The 22,641-nt window shown below is 35.2% G+C and overlaps 1 protein-coding gene across 1 annotated transcript; it reads left to right on the top strand.

The window, feature by feature from the left end:
• Positions 1-16,286: 16,286 nt before the first annotated feature.
• On the top strand, positions 16,287-21,128 carry LOC129314127 (ATP synthase subunit O, mitochondrial-like). Its single transcript, XM_054957498.1, is given in 7 exon segments — positions 16,287-16,493; positions 16,496-16,549; positions 17,444-17,687; positions 19,850-19,962; positions 20,599-20,659; positions 20,662-20,684; positions 20,778-21,128. Coding segments are annotated over 7 exon segments (696 nt in total). The 5' UTR covers positions 16,287-16,421; the 3' UTR covers positions 20,907-21,128.
• Positions 21,129-22,641: the final 1,513 nt, after the last annotated feature.

Genomic DNA, 22,641 nt, shown 5'->3' with positions numbered 1-22,641 from the left:
AATGATTCTCGACTACTTCTACATTTACTGCATGAAAACTACTCCATAATTCATGTTCTCTGACCATCATGTGAGCAGTATGTACAGGCTTTCTGCTCAGAGCGTCGGCGACTACATTAGCTTTCCCTGGATGATACTTCAACTCAAAGTCATAATCCTTCAAAAACTCAATCCATCTACGCTGTCTCATGTTGAGCTCCTTTTGATCAAACAAATATTTTAAACTTTTATGATCACTGAAGACTTCAAAAGAAGAACCATAAAGATAGTGCCTCTAAATCTTCAAGGCAAATACCACAGCAGCAAGCTCCAAGTCATGAGTAGGATAATTTTCCTCATGAGGTCTCAACTGTCGAGAGGCATAAGCCACTACTCGATCCTCCTGCATCAATACACAACCTAAACCTTTCTTAGAAGCATCAGTATACAAGGTATAAGGAGCAGTTGGAACAGGTAAGGTGAGCACCGGTGTGGTGGTCAACCTTTTTTTAAACTCCTGGAAGGCAACTTCACACTCGTTCGTCCAAATAAATGAAGCATCTTTCCTGGTCAACTTAGTCAAGGGCATTACAATTTGTGAAAAACCCTTAATGAAACGACGATAGTAGCTTGCAAGACCTAAGAAACTCCTAATCTCTGTCACACTTCAAGGTTCTTCCCATTTCATCACTGCATCTATCTTACTAGGGTCCACTGCTACCCCTTCTTCTGAAACAACATGGCTTAAGAATTTAACTTCTTTAAGCAAAAAATCACATTTGCTCAACTTGGCATAGAGCTTGTGCTCTCTTAATATCTCCAAAATAATTTTAAGATGTCTAGCATGGTCCACCTCATCCCGAGAATAAATAAGTATGTCATCAATAAAGACTACAACAAATTCATCGAGATAAGGCCTGAAGATTCGATTCATATAATCCATGAAGACAGCTGGGGCATTTGTTAACCCAAACGGCATCACTAGGAACTCATAGTGCCCATATCTAGTCCTAAAAGCAGTTTTAAGGATATCCTCTGCTCTAACCCTCAATTGATGATACCCTGATCTTAGATCAATCTTAGAAAACACCGCTGAATTGACTAATTGGTCTAACAAATCATCAATTTGAGGTAAAGGGTACTTGTTTTTGATAGTTACCTTATTCAATTGTCTATAATCAATACACAATCTAAGGCTTCCATCTTTCTTTTTCACAAACAATACCGGTGACCCCCATGGCGATACACTCGGTCTGATAAACTCCTTCTTTAACAACTCTTTAATTTGTCTCTTCAACTCAGCTAACTCTGACGGAGACATCCTATAGGGTGCCTTAGAAATAGGCCCCGTACCAGGTACGAGTTCAATCGAGAACTCAACCTCTCGTTCTGGAGGTAAATCGATCACTTCAGTAGGAAAGACGTCAGGGAATTCTCTCACTACTGGAATCTGATCTACACCTTCTTCAATCTCTGCCTTGATTGAGAAGAAAATCATAAAAGCTTGACAGCCGTTTCTTATACACTGTTCTACTTGAGCGGCAGACAACAACATAGGACTTTGGGACTCTACAGGGGTTACAGTAAGAGCTGAGAGTGACACACTCTTTTTCTGACAATCAAGTACAGCTCCATTTACAGACAACCATACAAAAAATACTCTCCAATTGATCTATCCATTCTTCAACCACCGCTAGCTTAAGATTTCCATCGAAAGTAGGAGGATTAAACTTACGAAAAGTACTCCAAATCTTTGTGATCGTGGATGTCTGTTGCTCAGAGTGAAGACTCACATTTTTCGAACTAGTCTCATGGTATGTAAGAGCCACGAGTGACACATGGAGGAGTCCCAAAGGCTTAGTGGTATAGATCCACTGTCTCTTTTGGGTATTTAATTTATGATTTATAATGTGTTATATTGCCAATATTAGGGCTTTTTGTTTGTTGTCAATTATATGAATATATAAATGTAATCATGCCTTTCAAACTATTTCTATTTTTGGTACAATTTGGATGACTGTAATTTTAATATTTGGTTTACTTTGGATTGGTTAAAATGGCAAGATTATAAGGCCAAATAACTGGCTTGTGTTGAAAATTGACTAAATTGCTTATTTTACTTGTTGGGAGTATAAAGATGGACAAATGTAATTTAATTTAGCCTAATGGCATGTGGGAGGTAACAATTTATCTTTTGCGGGGAGATATAAAGGTAGAGTGTGTGTGCCTAATGATGTTCGATTAAAAAATATCTTACCTGGGGAGGCTCTCCGTAAGGGGAATAATCCTGCACACTACTGCGGGGAAGCCTTTATCTCCTGATGCTCACCCTAAGGGGTGGGGTTGCCCTGTTGTGGGGCTTGGGGGAGAGTGTCCAGCGCCGCAAAAGACCTCGAGTAGGCGGGGTGAGCCTAAGATTATTCTCCGCAGTAGTGTGCAGGATTATTCCCCTTGCGAGGAGCCTCCCCAGACTCGAACCCACAACCTCTCCTACATAGTGAATGTTGAGGCTGAGTCTGGTACCATTGAGTTAAGTGGTTCAATGGTACCAGACTCAGCCTCAACATTCGCTATGTAGGAGAGGTTGTGGGTTTGAGTCTGGGGAGGCTCCTCGCAAGGGGAATAATCCGCACACTACTGCGGGGAAGCCTTTATCTCCTGATGCTCACCGTAAGGGGTGGGGTCGCCCTGTTATGGGGCCTGGGGGGAGAGTGTCAACTTTTTTAGTGTAACAGCCCCCCGCTCACCCCGCCTACCTGAGGTCTTTGCGGTGCTGGACACTCTCCCCCCAGGCCCCACAACAGGGCAACCTCACCCCTTACGATAAGCATCAGGAGACAAAGGCTTCCCCGCGGTAGTGTGCAGGATTATTCCCCTTGCGGAGAGCCTCCCCAGGTTCGATCCTCCAACCTCTTCTACATAACAAAGTTGAGGTTGAATCTGGTACCATTGAGGGTTCGATCCTCCAACCTCTCCTACATAACAAAGTTGAGGCTGAACCTGGTACCGTTGAGTTACTCAACGGTACCAGGTTCAGCCTCAACTTTGTTATGTAGGAGAGGTTGGAGGATCGAACCTGGGGAGGCTCTCCGCAAGGGGAATAATCCTGCACACTACTGCGGGGAAGCCTTTGTCTCCTGATACTCACCGTAAGGGGTGGGGTCGCCCTGTTGTGGGGCCTAGGGGGAGTGTCTAGCGCCGCAAAAGACCTCGGGTAGGCGGGGTGAGCGGAGGGCTGTTACACTAATCAAAATAGGGCCTTCAAACTCAGCCCTTCAGGCCTAACCATTATTATCGACTCTAGTTCCCGTGCCTAGCTCTACCTAACACACATGCATTAAAAGTAGTGGAAACTAATGTCTCTGATGTAGGATATGGGGAAGTCCAAAACAACCGTCAATTATTTTTCACCTTTTAATTTATTACTTATTTTAAATAACCATCAAGTATGAAACGTCTTATTTAGATAATTTTGTGGTAGTGATTTACAAGTAGATATTGTCTTATTTGAATAAGGTCAAATGTATATATACAGGTTGGGGATGATTTAATGATTTACTTTTAAAGGAAAACATACATATTCTTGCAGCTTTTCACATGATTTACTTATTAAGATGTTTGACCTAATTAATGAATAATTAATCAATACTTTTATCTAAACAACACACCTCCAATCACACACGCACGCACACACAACTCTTTTATCATTCTTTTTGTCAAAATAATCTATATAATTATTCCATAATACTATATATTAATTTCACATTGAAATTAATATATAGCTTTAATTTCAACAGTTAAAAATTTTTATGTTTAAAACCCATATTAATACTATTCAAGGTTAGTACCTTATTTAACTTTTCAAAATTTCTTTATAGAATTCTCATACCCTAATAAACTATATTTAAACTTCAAATTACTCATAATATTACAATTTCATCAATTCATGTTCCAAAAATTCCTCCAAAATAAATTTATAATTCAAAAATTATCCTCAAGTCTTAAATCACTATTCCATAGCCTTAGAAATATTAATTTCTACTTAATTAAACCTTTAATAATCAGAAATGCATCCCAACATCTCAAAACTAACATAAACTCAATCATATAGCTATAGAATTTAACTCAAAAATTCTCAAATTTAAATTTCAACATCAAAAAAAATATTCTATAATATTTATTATATCCCTAACAACCTTAACATTTATTTTTAATTCATCATAACATCAAATTAACTATCCTATAAGAAAATTTTAATCAAAAAAATTGCTCTACTCTACAAAATAATCATATCATTAGAAGGTTAATATTATTTAGAAAATATTTATGAAATTAATTTTGTAAATAAATGATTTTTTAATGTTAATATAAGTTGAAAAGTTAGAGCTTCCTTGAAATAAAAAGGATGGACACTTATATTCAAACTAATATAAATAATCCTTACAACTTCATATTCAAACTTTTCTTCAAGGCAAACGTGAAAGGGAGAGGAACGAGAATAGTTTCCCTACTGATCTCTTGGATAAGATTTGAACCATCTAAATTTTAAGTATTATTTTATGTTAATTTATTAAAATAAAAAAATAAAAAAATAAAAAATAATTTTAATAAATTTTGTATTTTTAATCTGATCTAGATTTAATTTAGAAAGTCTAATTTAATATTAAAATTTTTATAATTGAATATCTTAAATTTTTTAGATGTACTTTGTACAGTCCAAATATTATATCTAAACCGTTGGATTGTGTAAAGTAAATATGAATAATCAATATACATCAATTATAAAAATTTTAATGTTAAATTCGATCCTCTAAATTAAATCTAAATCAAATAAACTAAAATTATTTTATAATTTTATAATTTTTTATTTTAATAAATTAATATAAAATAATTTTTTAAATGTGGACCGTCCAAGTTAAAATATGAACAATTCACATCTCATCTCTTGGATAAGCACACAATGCCACAAAGCCACAAAGCCTGGAAAAGACAAATGAGTGTATTCAAGTAACATTGGGTTATGATTGAAAATCTACCTAATATATCCATCAGTAATGTTCAAAACTCTTGGAAAATGTTCATCTGTTAGAGTCCCTCTTCCTTTTTCAAGTAAAGGGCAACCCAGACCAATTAATAACACGAGCAACTCCTTTCTTGCAGGGTCTCTACTAGAGTACAACAGAGCAAGAACCCAACGGGCGGAAGGAGCCATGAATGGTAGCCAAGCTCAAATTGTTTATGACAGTAAAAGTGAGGTTCTTAGCATAGAACATGTTCTTGATGCAAGTAATCCTATTATGTCAGGCACAAGAATAGTGAAATTAATCTTGAATAGGCTTTTGGCATTCTTAAACAAACCCATATGGGTTATTAATTCCCACAAACCATGACTAGGAAGTGGCATGCTAGCAAAAAGACAACTCACTATTGCAATTTTAAAAATTGAGCCCTTTGCATAACCTTGTCTTACAGATTTTTCAACTCCACTTCTGGCAATTACATTATTTAATAGCATCCAAAATTTTGCATCCAGTGCAGTCATGGTATCAATGACTTGAAGCTCCCATTTAAGATACCGAACAATGACAACTTGAATAGTACCTAAGGTAGACACAATTCCACAAGTTAACATCATTAAAGCACAAGTATGCCATAGGTAATAATGGTAGCTAAAGGACCAGAGCGGAACAAGGTTGTCTGCACAAGGAATAAAGTCCAAATATGTGCATAGTAGATGATAATATTCAAAGGATACCCAATCAAGGAATTGAGGGACATTTAATATAATGGTAGGGAGCACGTGTGCTGTAAGATGTTATAATGAGCTTACTATAAATTCATCTTGCACAACTGGAATATTTTGTAACTCCATTGTCCCAAGATCAAACGCCGAAATACAAAATGGGGCCAGACTAGTAGGACTTACATACGCACATACTATATAAGTATGTCACTTGAAGCGGAAGTTGGTATGCAACCCATGTCATCACCACAATGCAAACACCCATCTTCCTTATCATTTGCCAAACCAAATACCGAGTTAAGGAATGGAACCAAGGGTGAAAAGCAAGCAGTTGTAGCATAAGTTGTAATACAGCAACTGAGCAAAAACATAGCATGCATAATGTGTCCAATATAGCAACAATTGTTCTTTGCATCTCCAGGATCAAAGCCAAAAGTGGAAAAAACAGGTTTTATGTAGCAGAGTTCAAACTCAGCAAGTAATTTAGATATCTCAATAGACAAATTTAAGCAACAATTCCTTTTAACTTTTCCAGTGTTATGAACCAATTGCATATCCAAATATTCATTAACTGATTGAGGAATGTAGGGCTCCAAAATCAGAGATAAGAAGAGATGAGTAAAGCCAAAACCCTTAGTCGATAAGAGTTTTCCAGTCAATACATTCCACCTGCAAATAAATTTGTTATGATTTTATAATGTTGACATTAGTTAGTTAGGGTGATTTAGATGTTAGGTTAGCCGTTAGGTTCCTATAAGTCCTTATATAAAATCCCTGATGTCTGAATGTAAAGGCATGCCAGATTCATAAACTCAGTTCTCGGTATCTCTTCTCTCTCTAATATCTCTTAATCTCTTCTCCTTCACCCCTTTTGTTTCTCTCTCTACCTAGCTTCTTCTATATTCATCTACTCTAAAATTACAAACATCTATCAGTGGTACCAGAGACAGCCATCCTCGGCCATGACACACCATTCATTCCAGGAATATGAGGATGACCACCAGATGTGGCTTCATCAACGAGGGAGCGTGAAAGAATTCAATAAATTCTTTGATAGCCATACCAATGGATTCTGATTGCAAGAAAAATATTTAGATTTTGCGTATGTGGTTGGGCTCAAGCTAGAACTTACAGAACTGGTGCATTTCTTCAAACCAAGAATGATGCAAGGAGCGAGAAGTCTTGCATGAATGCAAGAAATTATGCTAATGTGTTAGATAGAAAAGAAGGCACAAGCACTTCAAGATAATTATTGATCACAAGAGTTTTTGGAGAAGGATGAAGTAGGTACACCTTTATAAGATTGTGGGAATTAGCAAGCTAAGAATGGCATTCAAAATCATGGGGATTCCGTAACTATAACAAGGGAAGTTGAAGTTGGCCTTCCTTACCAGTGCAAGAACTGCAAGATGATTGCAGTGATTTCAAGAAGGTTTCTTTGTGCGAGTTGGAAAGTAAAGTAGGCTCAATCATCTTTAAACATGACTCCTTAAGCTCTTTTGCTGTTGGTGTGGATAAAACCGTTAGTCTTGACTTCAGTTTGGGTACCCAACACTGTTCAAAACATCAATGTTGCCCACTTGCAAAGCCATCGCCACCTTCTATTCCAACTTTCTCTTCGTCTCTATTTCTGATCAACCCATTGTTACCTATTTACTTTTTTCTGCCGCCACCACAAGCTTCTCCATTGCTGTCTCTTGTTCCTCAGGTGTCATCGTTGCTGTCTTCGTTGGTTTCTCCATTGCAGTCTGATTCTGTAACTTCAAATGCTTCATGGTTGTTTGCTCCATCATCCCCATCCCCTTTTGTCTTCTTATCAACGTGTGTTTGTCTTACCCACACCCATTTAAAGACTCTAGATTTCTCACAGCTACAAAAACTGGGTGAACTTTTCACAGCAGGGAGGGCATGTGAGGGTAAGCCTCAGTGGGTTTTTTTTTGGGGGTTTGCACACATGGGAGCATGCGTCAAAGACAGTTATCTTTCATATCAAGTGGTTGTAGTTTTAGTGGATGGCAACTAACACCGATAGTCACATGGGTTCAAGAAAGAAAAAGGAACTACTCCCTGATTTTTCTGTTGAGAAGGTCATGTGGATAGGTCCTAAAAAGTCAAAAGCTAGTCTGCCACGTAGGTGGAAACTTCAGACGCAGAAGCTGTACCTTTTATCCTTACTGAACCTGAACCAGCTTCTGAATTGGGATAATTGCATGGGCCCAATGTCACTACAACATATTATAATCAGCCCATTGAAAAATTTGTTATTGGGCTTTTCTTTGTCTTCAACTCCTCCCTACCCACTTGTTTGTTGTTCAATGGTACAGAGGAGGATTACTAAAAATGCTTTTGGGCTCAACTCATTATTTCCATTTATTCAACACAGTGCACAATAGCAGTGAACAGTGACAGAGAACAATGAATAATAGCTTTTAAGAGTTTAATGTTTTTCCCCCCAATATTTCAGCATGACCTTTAGAGGCAAAGGTCTTTTGGGAGGGGGGTATTGTTATGATTTTATAATGTTGACATTAGTTAGTTAGGGTGATTTAGACGTTAGGTTAGCTGTTGGGTTCCTACAAGTCCTTATATAAAATCCCTGATGTCTGAATGTAAAGGCATGACAGATTCATAAACTCAGTTCTCGGTATCTCTTTTCTCTCTAATATCTCTTAATCTCTTCTCCTTTTACCCTTCTGTTCCTCTCTCTACCTACCTTCTTCTATATTCATCTACTCTAAAATTACAAACATCTATCAAAATCCAACTAAGAAGTTAGGGCAAATAATAATTTGATTTGGAGGAAATTTGTCCCAGGCCCCCATCTTCTGACAAAATTTGAGAAGATAATGCCCACAAATAACCAGGAGAAATGAAAGCAACTAATCCTTTTGGTCCTTGAGGATGGAAAAACGATAAAGAGTAAGAAGGGGGAGACTCATCAGTAGAATTTGGCTTGATTGCTGATGGTACCAAATTGAGGAAATCATCTAGCAGTGCTTCTTCCATTAGACTTAGGATACCACTGACAGACACACTTATCATGCAACCCATAGTAACAGCCTCTAGTATTTGGGTCATGGTAAGAGAATGTACAGCAAAATTTTCGACAGTGGGCAACTCTGCTTCACGAGTTGAGAAGGGATCCGATTCTTCAGATGAATCTAAGGCAGAACCAGATTCACTGGGCACGAAGATTGTGCAGTCATGGGTGTCTACCTCTTCATCAATGGGAGATAAAGAGATGCAATCCATTTCTGGCTCGATCAACAACAGCAATTTCGGACTCATTACTAGCAATTCGAGCGTGTCACTTGGTTCTGAACTTGGATGTAGATTTTTGGTGGAATCAGAATTCTGCCATGAAATTGACACAAGAGAAAACATCATTACAGTGGTGATCGTTTCTGAGTTCGAAGACCTAGTGGCGGAACATTGAGTCAGTATCTCAACATTGTGAGAAACCTTCGCAAGCTCTGAGAGGGCTTGACGCATCTCAGCCATGGAATGCTCCAATCTATCCATCTGTATCTTGATTTCCACCAATAGGTCTCACAATGAAAGCACCTCTGTAACGTTCTCCAAGTCTGATAACGAACAAATAACACAAAAAAATATGCTGAATGAAGATTCCTCAAGTGTTATTGCCTCAATTTCTCAGTCACACGCACATATAGTATACAAATATTCACTGAAAATAGTCACTGACATAAGAGTACCATACTGCTGAAGAATTAACAAGAAAAGAAAAGGACATCACAGCGCAGAAAAAGAAGAATGCTCAGGGAGTATGAAGGAGGAATTACAAAAGGCAAGGGACTGCAAAATTCTTCTCCCTTCCATCAATGCTTTACCCCTTCATATACCTAATTCTTTTCCATTAAGCCCATTCCTTTTGAGCCCAAATGTAGCCACTGGCCCATCAATTGACAACTCATAAGCCTGTTCATTATATTGAACTTCATTTTCATCAGCATGTATCTAAAGAGATTAATCTCCATGACAGACAAGCTCTATCCTAACAAAAATCCAACTACACATCTCTTTCACCTCTTTCTCATTACTTTCTTATTCTCTGTAAAATCCCTCTCCTCCTCACTTTCTCACACATCAAACATTCGTTAAAGAAAGATACAAAAGCTCAAAAATGATGTTCATGAGACAGAGTATAATCCCTTTTTCAAAGTACACCCACTTTTGGAACGATCCCCATAACGTAGTTAGACCAACTTTGTGGAGTGAACCATAAAAAAATGGTTTATAAATACAATCATTTATGAGCAATGTAGATTTCCAAAGAGTCATATTACTCAAATGGATATTTGAAGAGCCCAACGTCCAAAACCCAAAATCTGTTCAAGGGTAGAGAAATTCGAGAACCCAAAAAAAAAATCTTAAAACTAAGAATGGGTTGCATAAAACTAATAGTGCATAGAAAAGGGAAAAACCTTAGCAGAGAGAGAAGAGTCACCTTCTACCATAGAATTTTTCATTCTTTGTAATTCAATTAACCATGAAACCAGTCGTGCAATTTATCGGATAATCACAAAGCAGTAAATTAGCTCTAACATCTCTCCAATCGGCCCCAAAAACCTGAAATTAAGAACACCAGTTATGGGGATTAAATATAGAATATGATAGGAACCAGCAAATCTTTCCCAAACTCGTAATTCTTAATTTAAAAAAAAAGAATAAAAGACAACAAAGGAACAGGGGGAATAAAAGAGACAGGGAATTGCTGGGGTCTGGCATTAATACATAACAAAATACTACCATTATAGGAATCAGCTCCAAAATTCGCACAATAAAGTTGCCAAGACAAGCTGAAGGTGGAGAGACGAGCTGAAGGAGGAGCTGGAGGCAGAGTTGAAGCTGAGGGCTCAAGCTAAGGAGCTATAGCTGAGGGCTTGCGAGCGCTAGCGGAACGCAAAGAGCTGAAGGCAGACCGCGGAGGTGAGAAGGCACGAGCTAAAGGAAAGGAGCTTAGAGCAAAAATGGAAGCTGATGGATCGAGTATGTTTTGGTACGCAGCGTTGGAAGGTAGGGACTGGGATTGGGCTAGAGTAATTCCACCCAAGGAATAATCAAACCCACCACCCCCGGTATTGCAAAATTAATCCTGGTATTGAAACTTTGATGACCAAAACACCCTCTTCAATAATGCCCAGACTCGTCGTCTTCTCCTTCACCTCGTTTGCTCGGACACGCGGCGGCGGCAGCGGCGGCGACTTCCTCTCTTACCGGCGAACAAGGAACAAACGACTAAGACTGAGCCTGTGAGTTTCTGTTGTTTCATTCTTCTTCTTCTTACATAGTTCACCTTTTTCCTATGTCGCTTGGGCATGTTGAAATCCTGTGAAGAACTAACGCAGACGAGAACCCGAAATGGAAGGCCCGCATTCTCGGATGAGATTGACGCTGGTGACTCGAAGCCAGCGTTCTCAGACGAGCTAGTGCAGAACTGGGTCCTGTAGTGAGATGGGTGGAGGAACAAGGTGATCGCCGGTGAGATTGACACCATGAGAAAACTCAGATGCGATTGACGTTGACGAGATGCAGACGAGAAGATGGATGCGGCAGCCGGCAAGGGGCAGGGAGGTTCGGGGTTCTATCGCGTTAGAGAAAATGGTTATAGGTTACAATTTTTTTATTAATTATAAGAAATATTATAATATAATTTTTCTTAATATATATTTAATTATAAAATAAAATAAAAGTAAACATTCTATACCCCCTACGATGGGATATGAAATTGATTTTTTGATCTAAAATTAATTTTTTAATAAAAATAATTTTAACAGCCAATAAATTTAATAATTAATTATTGAATCAGCATTACATTTTAAAAGAAGTTGAGAGATTATTTATAAATTTAATTTTATTATTAAATAATAATATTTTTTTAAATAAAGTTTAATAAATTTAATAATATTATATATAACTTTATCAATAATTTATTTTTAAAAGTAATATTTTTATGCTCATTTGTATAACTAAAATTAACATAATTAATTATAATTAAAATTAATCATATTAATTTATACCCAACTGAAATTTAAATAGATTAATTATTTGATACCACCAACTGTAATTTTAAAATGTTAATGTCAATTTTAATTTTAATCTCTAATTTCAATCTCCTCAAATTTATTTTTTTATTACTTAATCACGGTAAAAATCATGTAAAATATTATAATCATATTTAAAATTAAAAATTTTTTACAACTGAGTAGAGGAAGATCAAAAATCGTAACATTAAAGAAAGGCATTGGTAAAAGGCATGGTGAGGCTTGCGCACCAAAGGCTTACCGTTCCGCATCGGAAATGTCAACATAATGAAGGCTTGCTCTCAACATAGAGCGAGTATACTTAAAAAAATAATTAAAATATATATTTATTTTTTTAATTTTATACAATATTTTATTTTAATTTTTTAATTTTATAAAAACTTTTTTAGTGCTTTAACACCAACACTATTAATTTATTATAACAGATTTTTACATTAAGTTATTAAATATTGATAAAATATTCTTAAATATTAACATATTAAGCTTTAAGCTTAATTTTTTTTTTAAAATAACAATAATTAACACAAAAACAATCATTTAAAACACACAATATTAAGGTTAAAAAATTAAAAAAATTTTACAAAATTAAATAATTTAATTAAAACCTTATATAAAGTTAAAGGATTAAAAGCATACTTTAGTTCAAAAAAATTAAAAAGAAGCATAGTTATTAACCACCTCAATTTAGAAAAATGATAAGGAGAGTGTGTATGCTGTAATATTTTACACTCATTGACTTAAATATTTTACACTCCTTAATTCATCTTTAAAGATGTTTGAGTTTTAAAAAATTTTATGCTTTCTTGAAATTAAAATGATATTATTGGTTGCCACAATAACAATAGAAAAAGCCTTTTTATTATAAAATTTATGAAAAATTAGTTACAGAATCATATAAAAAATCTAGTGATGAATAATTATTTAATAACAAAAAGATATTTTTCTTAACATTGACAGTGAGATGATTGCTTGACATTTCAATATATAAAGCCACATAGGATATATTATTATTTTTAAATTATTAAATTATTTTTAAATTATTAATTTTAAAAATGTGCTCTCCATGACCCAGGGTCATGACTAGAGCCGAGCAAATGGGTTGAACTAGCGGACTAGCCCGTTTTACCCACACAATTTGATGGGTTGGATTGAAAAAAATTGGCCCATTTTTTAAATAGACTGGGTTAGCTCAACCCGCAAAATTAGTGAGCTAAAATGGGTTAGCCCGCGAGCTAAATGGGTTGGCCCGCCAGCTAGCATATTTTAAAAAAATAAATTTTTATTTTTTAATTATATTATATCTTTTTATAAATCTATAATAATAATAATATTTCTTAAATATATAATTTATGACTCTCAAATATATTCTTTATATTTAAAATATAATGTAAATTCTTTTTACAATTTATAAATAAAATTTTTGTTATAGTTTGTGAAGATGATTTATTAGTTTTTATGAAAATATTTTGAATATATATTATTTATTAATCTCATAAAATTTATTGATTGAAATTATAAATACGAATTTACTGAGAAAAATAATATGAGTTTATATTTAATTTTCTTTCTCAGTAACAAAAATAGCACACCTAAGTAAGAAGATAATTGGTAGTAAAAATATAGCAAAATAAATTTACTTGATTGAATTCTATATTTATTTTATTATTTTACAAGTTTTTTTAATTGCTAGTTTGCTTTAAAATATAAAATAAATAAATATTTATATTATATTTTAAATTATTAAAAAAATTGATAATTTTTTGTAGGCCAGCCCCGCTGGTTGGCTAGCCCGTTAGAAAATGGATTGGGTTAGTTTTTCAACCCGTTTTATCTGACAGGTTAGCCCAACTCAACCTGAAAAAATGCCAACCCGTATGGGCTAGCCCGCAAATTGACTTGTAACCCATTTGCCCAATGCTAGTCATGGCACCACAACTGGCCATCTAATATATTATTATCCCAACTCCTTGTCTGCCTGTTACAAAATTGATATCATTAAAATAATATTTTGTGCTAGTAAAAAAAAATGTTCTAATAAATTGTAATTTATTTAGGCCAAAGTACACTTGATTGTCTAACTTACATTAAATTTTATTTAATTTCTTAATTTTATATAATATATTTTTAGTCTTTTAATCCTAACACCATTAGTTTCAAAAATATTTTTTGCTGATCATTGTATTTTAAAAAAATTAAACATAATAAGTCAACATTTAAAAATATTTTGTCAATATTTAAATATTTAATATAAATTTTTTTGTGATGAAACTAATGATATTAAGGTTGAATGATTAAAAATATATTTTTAAAATTAAAAATTAAAATAAAACCTTGCATAAAACTGAAAAAAAAATACTTTAACCTATTATTTAATAGTTTCCGAGTTCTTGCATAATGTATTACGCTCTAGTTATACTTGTATTAAGGCAATCAACTCTTCTATTATGGCTGAGTCACAAGGCAAAGGCTTTTCTTAATTCTTTATTTATAAGCAGCTGCTGTCTTATTTGAATGAGGTCAATGTATATATGTAAGCTGGATTGTATAGAGTATATTTAGGTAGTTATATATAAAAATTTAAGATTAAATTAGACCTTTTAAATTAAATCTGAACCAATTAATGATAAAAAGATTTATCAAAATTTTTTATAATGTTTATAAATTTTTTTAATAAACATAAATAAAAGCATAAAATAATTTATTAAATTTGGAATATTTAAATTAAAATTTGGATGATCTGAATTATGATGCTAATCAAGGATCCGACAAAACTTGCATTCTTGCACAAGAAGCGAGTGGCCGCATTAAAGCCTAATCCTTAACCCACGAGTCACGTGCCCAAGTCACACACCATCCCGTTACTGCCACCGAATTGCCACTGCATAAAGAACCATTGACCAACCTACTCGCATAAACTGAGAGTGAACCAGCGAGGAGAGACTCGAAGCGCACGAGGTAAATTTTTTCCCCCTTGCTCTGTTTGGATTCGATCTTGTCTTCCTCAGTATTTGCTTCAAATTTTAGTTACATATACATGTATGAACTTTTGTACGCTAATGGCTTCCTGATCGGTGCTCCCGACCAGGATACTGGGTTTTGGTACTCAATACCCTTCGTCAAGAAGTTTTTGAGATTATCGTGATTGTTCTTTTCCTTTCTGGTGGAAACGTGTGCAGATGCCGGTGACACGATACATAATGGAGGTGCACTGGAGCCCCGTGCATATTCCGGGGATCGGAGACGTGGCGGTGATCACCGGAATTCAGACTCAGACGGTGACGGATTATAGCCACCCCAATCCTCCTCCACCAAACACCGGCCCCGGCCCCACCGCCTCCCTCGACTCCGCCACAGGTGGTCACGCAACTACGCAGCCGCCCCAATAATCCTCCCCCACCGCCGCCGCCGCAGCCCCCGACACCATCACCACCACCGGCGGCGGCTTCTCCACCGGAGTAGCAATTTCATGAGGCTATAGTTATCAGTGGTCGCATGTCGTAGGATTAATATGTCTGCAGTTTAGTTATGTGGTGTCTCTTAAGTAACAAGTGGGCTTTTACTCAAAACAATCTACGGCTCAACCGTGTCTTGTTTCATCTGTCTTAAAATTGTTGTTAGTTATATATGAAGATGAATGTGCAATAAATAATACATGGTTGTTTTTGAGTCTAAAACCTCAAAGCATCAGGACTGAAATTTGACCGTCAGATTCTATGATACAGTGTCAATTGAAACCAGTTGCTCTGTGATATTGTTCCAGTCTCTGCACACAACCCTACGTTATTGTCGTTTGCTTCAAAATTACCATCAACATTATATTTAAAGCATTAAATTCCAGGGGAAATGGACTGGAAATTACCCCATTATATTTTACTTGACATTTTATAATATACGTCATATATTTTGCATGCTCCCATTATTGTATATTAGCAAAAAATGATTATATTGTACATTTTGTTTTCAGTGCAACTTGGAACAACTAAACACGCGCACACACTATGTATACATCTCAAGTTTGAAACTTGTAATCTTCCATTCGATTGAAGGAAGGATTGAGGACTGAGGAGCAATTTCGTGCCATTATGGAAACTAGGCTTATTGGAACAAAAATGATTTCACATAATGTGATAAAAAAGATTTGAAAAAAGAATATGATTATAAAAATGATGATTGCATAAAGTCCTCTTTTTGTATTGCTATCTTTTAATAAGTGTGTAAGTTTATCACTTTCGGACATGTCATAAAATAATGTGTAATTTTTTTGTTTTAAGTATATGATACAGTCAACTACATTTCTTTATTAAGATTATTATACAAAATATTTTTTATCTAAATTTTTTAAAAAATTTCATTCCATTCTCGTATCCTATGACCTATAGGCTATAAATAGCCAGTAAATATATTTTATCAATTTTTAAACGGAATTAACAAAATTAAAATGGCCAAGTTACACGTGTCCAGATTTAGCTTCGGTTTGACGGAAAAACTATACACCGTTAGGGCAATCGCGTGCTTCCGGGCTACATTCACTGCTTCCTGTTCTGCCTCCGTAATTCGTCGCAAGCAAAGCTTCTAGTCTGGCTCCTTGTTTCTCCACAGAACGCAAAATTATCTGAAATTAGGGTTTCTCGGAGATGGCATTGTGTGGCCGAATTAGATCAGGCATCTCTCTCGTCAACAAATTGACGTATTTAGTTCCGATGCTATCTCTACCCAGAGATCCAGACTTCACCGATCCCTGATCACCCCTTTCAGTTCCTTGGTAACTGAGCTCTAATAACTTTTGGAACCATCTTCTTTGCAATGGTTTGATTGGATGCTTTATTCATATCTTCCATGTAGTTATACGATATTTGATTTCTTGAGATTGCCTGCGGGGAACACTGATTGTTTTTGGATTTGAACTTTTTTTTGTTGTGTAATGTCGATAGAAATTTTTCCAATTATTCGAACGATTTACAGTTAAAGTTTTAATTTTTGTCACATTTTTATGGGTCGAATAGACAGATTTTATTTTTGGCCCTTGCTTTTCTTTTGCTCTAGCTGATCATTTTGGATTTGTCAATGACTTTTTTAGCTTTTAAAGAACGTTTCTTCCTTTTGCATTTTAAAGAAGTGAGTTGATGGCAAGCAGTTTAATCTCCAAATCCCTTTTCTCAGTTTTTTCCTTGTCTTGTGAATTTGGGGCATGAAACTTATGAGACTGTTTATCGTGCTCTCTGGAGGCATATAGCCATACATTTCGAGCTTGAAAAAGCTAATCTTCATCCAATTGATAACTTAAACCGTGTCTTACTATCTTCCCATATTATGCTTGCAGGAATCTAGGAATTATGCCACTGCGTCAGGGAAAAAGGAAGAAAAGTAAAGGTAATTGAATATATTGGTCTTCAACATGTTCACTGGCGCGCTTGCATGCTGTGAAGGGAATTTTATGGGTATTGTTGGTTATATATCTGTCTACTTTCTTGTGAGCCTTCACATGTCTGTGATTACGGAAACAAGAGAAATTGAAAGAAAAAAAATTGTGCTATCAACTGAAAATAAATGTAAGGGATTCAACATATATTGTGCTTCCCTTCACATGTCAGTGTTATGGTATTCATGGCATTAACTTACTTCTTCCTTGTTTTGTCGTTTCCTGATTGCTTTCTAGGTGCCACTGGCCTTGTTTGGAGGCTCAGGAAACTATGCATCTGCTTTGTATACTGCAGCAGTTAAAGCTAATGCATTGGAAAAGGTTGAGTCTGAGATTCTTGACCTTGTTGCGGCAACAAAGAATAGTCCTAAATTTGCACAGTTTACAAAGGACTTGTCTGTGCCTAAAGATACCAGAATTAAGGCGATGCAGGAAATTTCTAAGGATGCTAAATTTTCAGATATTACGAAGAACTTCCTTGGTATTATAAGCTTCCCTTTGTTTATTCCATTGACAAAGTTATTGCTGTGTTTATAATGCTAAAGTGAATAATGAAATACCTTGTATCATGGTTTGAATGGCATTTAGACGCCTAACTTGTTATGGCTCTTTATTGCATCAGTGAGAAATTCATACATATCAATGAAAAAAAGTAATTCTTTGAAAAGTCAATGCAAATCTTTCCCCTAATCAACACAATGTCAAGATCTGTTATTTTAATCCCAATCTTGATCATCATTTCTTTTGGGGGGGGGTAAAATAATGTCTCCATAGCTGCTTTTGCTGGCTTACTAAAATCCAGTAGAGTTTGCACGTTTAAACCATAATATTTGAAATCAAAAGAATTTTGTTTGAGCCCTGTTTGACTCATTTACCATTTGTCTTAAATGGATAATCATGGGTTGGACATTCTTTGTTCTGTTTTATCTGGGCACGAAAGTTAGGTAAAGTTCCATAGGTGTCTTCTATTTGAGCCGAAAACAATTTGGCATGTGGAAGGACTTCTTTGAAATACCCAATCATATGATGTCTAGCTGTAAAAATTATACTTGTCTGGAGAAGCTGATAAGAAACACTTGAAATTGTACCCAATACTAGTATTATTTGACATATTTTTAGGATGTTACCTGAATGCTTTTATTTATTGCAAAATTTGCTAGAATCTAGAAATATGGTGCTTATCTTAAACAGATATATGTAATGTACAAGTCGTGTAATGTTGAACAAGGTTGATGGCTATTTGGATCTTTTATCAACTTATAGGCATGGTGCAAGCGAATTTGCTTATTCTTTTGAATGATAATCCTAAATGCGGCCTTGTTTTTTCTAGTTACTCGACATATTATTTTGCTTAATTCCCTTTTATTTTTGTTAACTATCCTGCTTGGATACTCGATTCTTTGAGTTCATTCTGATATTTATATTCTTTCATGGTATGTAACCTGTTCATCCAAGGAAATCCATTGTACTTCTATATTTTATCCATTATCCATTATTAATATTAATACCTGACCTGCCTTGAATGTCAAACTGGGATTATTTTGGCTTGATTCTTTGCTAGCCAGCACTCTACACCTTTAAAATATTGTGGGCGGTATTCCTTTATCGTCCACTTACTGTCCTCAATTGCTGACTACATTCAATGCAATTGACCTTCCGCTACTCAAATAAAAATTGATAAAAATATGTATAACTTGTGATGGAAAGCAATGCTGATTGCTGAAAAAATTTCCTTCCATTCAGCAGAAACATACACTGAGTAACAGACAACTTGTGGCAGTCAAAACTCCGAGTAGAACAATATAGATGTAATGAAATCAGAATATCAAGCCAAAGCTAGCTTTTGAGAGGCTAGCAGTAGCACTTTCCCTCAACAACCACCCTTCAAATAGCCTCTAATGGCCAGCTTCTGAGTTCTGACCCTTTCAGCTCCTCAACCCCGCTTAATTAACCCCCCAATTTTCTCATTCTGCTTGATGACCTTCATCACTTCTTTTGTCTCCGAATTCCTTTAGCCTCCTCTTTCTATCCTCTATGCATCTGTCTTTGGTGCACAGTCATCCTCATGGCATATCTATCCTTAATTCCCATGCCTGCATTGCCTAGAATATGCGTTTTTTAAGGGAGTAAACTTTTCTTTCAGTGTGAAAGCACTCCAGAATAGGCCCTCATCCGTAATGCACAACCCTGCAGCTTGGGTTGTTAACCCTTGGGGCTCCGCCTGCCCATGATAAAATTATCACAGGCCTTCGTCTGTTCTTGTTCTGTTTCTGCTGAAAATTTGGAACGTGTTTTGTTTTAATGCGTGCTTTAATATGTGTTGGAAGAATCAGTTGATGCACGTGGGAGAATTGATGCACAACTATTTCATTACAGGGTGTGATGTACTTTGACCAAAATGATCGAGATGAATACCATCTTGATCTTGAATGCCTAAGTCAGAAAATCAAATGAAAATGAAGCATTCATTCAAATTGTTGATGCTTCCTTATATTTGATAATTATATTGTATTCTGAATTTTGTATGATATTTTGTATATATAATAATGCATAAATGATACTATCTGACAACTTATTTTAAGATGGTAAGATTTTTGCCTTATTTTTCTGCTGATATTGATTTATTGGTTGTTTCTCTGAAAGTTATCTTGGCTGAGAATGGGAGGCTAAGAAATTTAGATACCATAGCAAAGAAGTTTGCGGACTTGACAATGGCACATAAGGGAGAAGTGAAAGCCATTGTGACCACTGTGATTGTAAGTAACACTTATTTATTTGTTTATTCAATTTTTACTTGAGGAAAAAATTACTGCAACATATTTGTACTTTCTTTTGAATCCATCCTTTTTGTTAAAAGGATGACTAGAATTATATGATGTACATGAACATTAGTAGACTTACATATGCTATAAGCGAATACAAGGAGAGGCATTTTTCAGTGATCAATTTTTTTATTTTTTATTTTTTTTTTGGGGGGTGGTTGTAAATTCCTCAAAGCATCTTTTTCTCCCTTACCTCTCAATATAGAAATTCAATATAGTGAATTATGAGCTGCACCCAAAACATGATGGTTCACGGCCATTTTGTCACTGCTGTGCCCTTTTAGAGAAAAGTATTTCATTAGATCATGTTTGATTAATATGCGTGTGTATATATATATATATGAATTTTCTTGCAGTGTATCCGTTGGTGCATCTCTATAGTTGCTTTTGAAGGAAACCTTTTAAATGCTACTTCATGATTTATAGTCTTGTATTTTAAGCTGTCTAAATGTGGTAACCTTTCAGTGCTTAGTCAGCTCTCTATTTGATTCTGCTGTTTTAGAATTTGAGGTGATGTTGTGAAACAGTTGGGTAGTAGTTGCATTATCTAATTTTCATGTGTTGGATCAGCCACTTCTCCCTCAAGAAGAGAAGCAACTGAAAGAGACCCTTCAGGAGATCATAGGTGCAGGAAAAAGGTTCTTATTGAACAGAAGGTATTGTGTCATTATTTTTCTTCCTGTTATCTCTCCCTCACATAAAACTGCTTTCTCAGGTCATTATCAAGATTCTCGTTTTTGGTCTTTCAGATTGATCCTAGCATCCTTGGTGGTTTAGTGGTAGAATTTAACCAGAAAGTCCTAGATGTGTCAATTAAGACTAGGGCAAGCCAGATGGAGCGGTTCCTCCGAGAGCCCATAAACATTGGCGACATCTAGAAGGAAGCAATTTCCTTCTGACATTTGCTTTCATCTGTAACAATTACCATGAACGGTTCGAGAAGGAGATGAAGTAATCTTGTTTTTATATATTTCTCTGATCTGGATTTGTGGGACAATGCAGATCTTTTTTGCAATAAAAGCTACCTCTTCCAAACTTCTCATGATACCTCATTGTCCTTTCTATGGGATTAGTATATTTTGATTTGGCCTTTTGAGTTTTGATTTTTTCAAATTATTACTTCTGTAACATCAAGTCTTGAGCGCATCAGTTTTCAAATAAATATACGATGCTCCTCTTGCTAGTTCACTTTGCATGTTTCATTATTTGGATGCTTATTTGGTCCTGAAACAAGTTTAGCTTGTTTATTTAGTCTTAAACTTTAATTCAATACAACTCAATTATTGTGGTTCATTGAGTTAAAGTGTTATAGGGACTGATTTGCATTGAGTCAAGAAAATATTAGGAGTGGAGTTAAAATTTAGGGATTGAATCAGTAATAGAAGAAAAGTTAGGACTGAAAGTTATAATTTTTTGTTTTTAAATTCTCCAGCTGGGTGTATGCCATAGAGAAATGAAACAAAGACTAGAGTATGAAACGATCGACGAGATTTAAAACCACCTCTTTTAACCCCATCTTAGGTTCCACTTGTTGGAAAACCTAGGTGGCAAGCTTGTCAGTATTTGATTGTAAATATTGGAGATTTAAGCAGCATCTTGTTCAAGGAAACCTGGCGAATCTGTTGATTTTTCTTTAAACCAAAATAGCAGCAACCTACCTTAATCACAGAGGCTAATGCTTGGAGTCAAAATGCTTCCATGTTACTGAATTTTGATGGAGGATGGATTTCATTTTCTTCTAGAACTCCTAAGAGGGTTTTCCTTGTCACCTTTGACTTGAGGGGGGGGGGGTGTCAATTATGTGGTTGGAGTTTTCTTGCGTTGAAATTAAAAAAAATTAAAATGATTATTATTATTAAATCGTAATCGGAATATAACAAATATTAGTTTCCTCAACATCCACAATCTGCTGGCACAAATTGTACTTCAGCTTTGCACAATGCAAACATACTTCGGACTTCGGACCTGATAACAGACCCAACAAAAAACAAAAAGAAAAGAATACTTGTACATGAGTGCATCGTTATGGTCATGGAGCTTGTATATTATACGATATATGCAACAATATTGTATAGTTAAACTATTAATTTTTTTTGGATTTTTCTAAAATAACTCAAAACTTGAAACTCAAAATTTTAGTTATTTGAAAGATACTAAAGAATGAATCATTCATTGAATCGGTCATGACACTTTATTTCAAGAATTGATGATCAAAATTACAGTTAAATCAGTTATGATAAAAGTATTTTAATAAATCAATTAAGACACTAGTTTAATGTTTTACTAGTTCAATTGAATGTGTTGAATTTTCATTTTTCATATTATGGTTATTTGTTATTAATGTATACCTCTATATTACTTTTGAAATATATCCTTAAAATTCAGATATTTTATATTATTGATTTTTCATATATTAAGTTGTTGAGTGTGTACATGTATACTTTTCATACTCAGGCATTTTCCACAGTCAAATTTGGTGTACTTTAACTAATATTCCCATGTTCACATTTTGAGTATTTCTACTTTTTTGGCTCATGATGCGGTTGAAGTACAACTTTTGTGGCTTCTGCGTTTGGGGATCTGATTATTTTTAAGCTAGTAATTAACACCAAG

This window comes from Prosopis cineraria, unplaced genomic scaffold, assembly GCF_029017545.1.
Source record: "Prosopis cineraria cultivar Desert tree isolate PC_DT_omini unplaced genomic scaffold, ASM2901754v1 PC6, whole genome shotgun sequence".
NCBI lineage: Eukaryota > Viridiplantae > Streptophyta > Magnoliopsida > Fabales > Fabaceae > Prosopis > Prosopis cineraria.
Note: the sequence above shows the minus strand (reverse complement) of the source record. Positions and strands in the feature narration are given on the sequence as shown.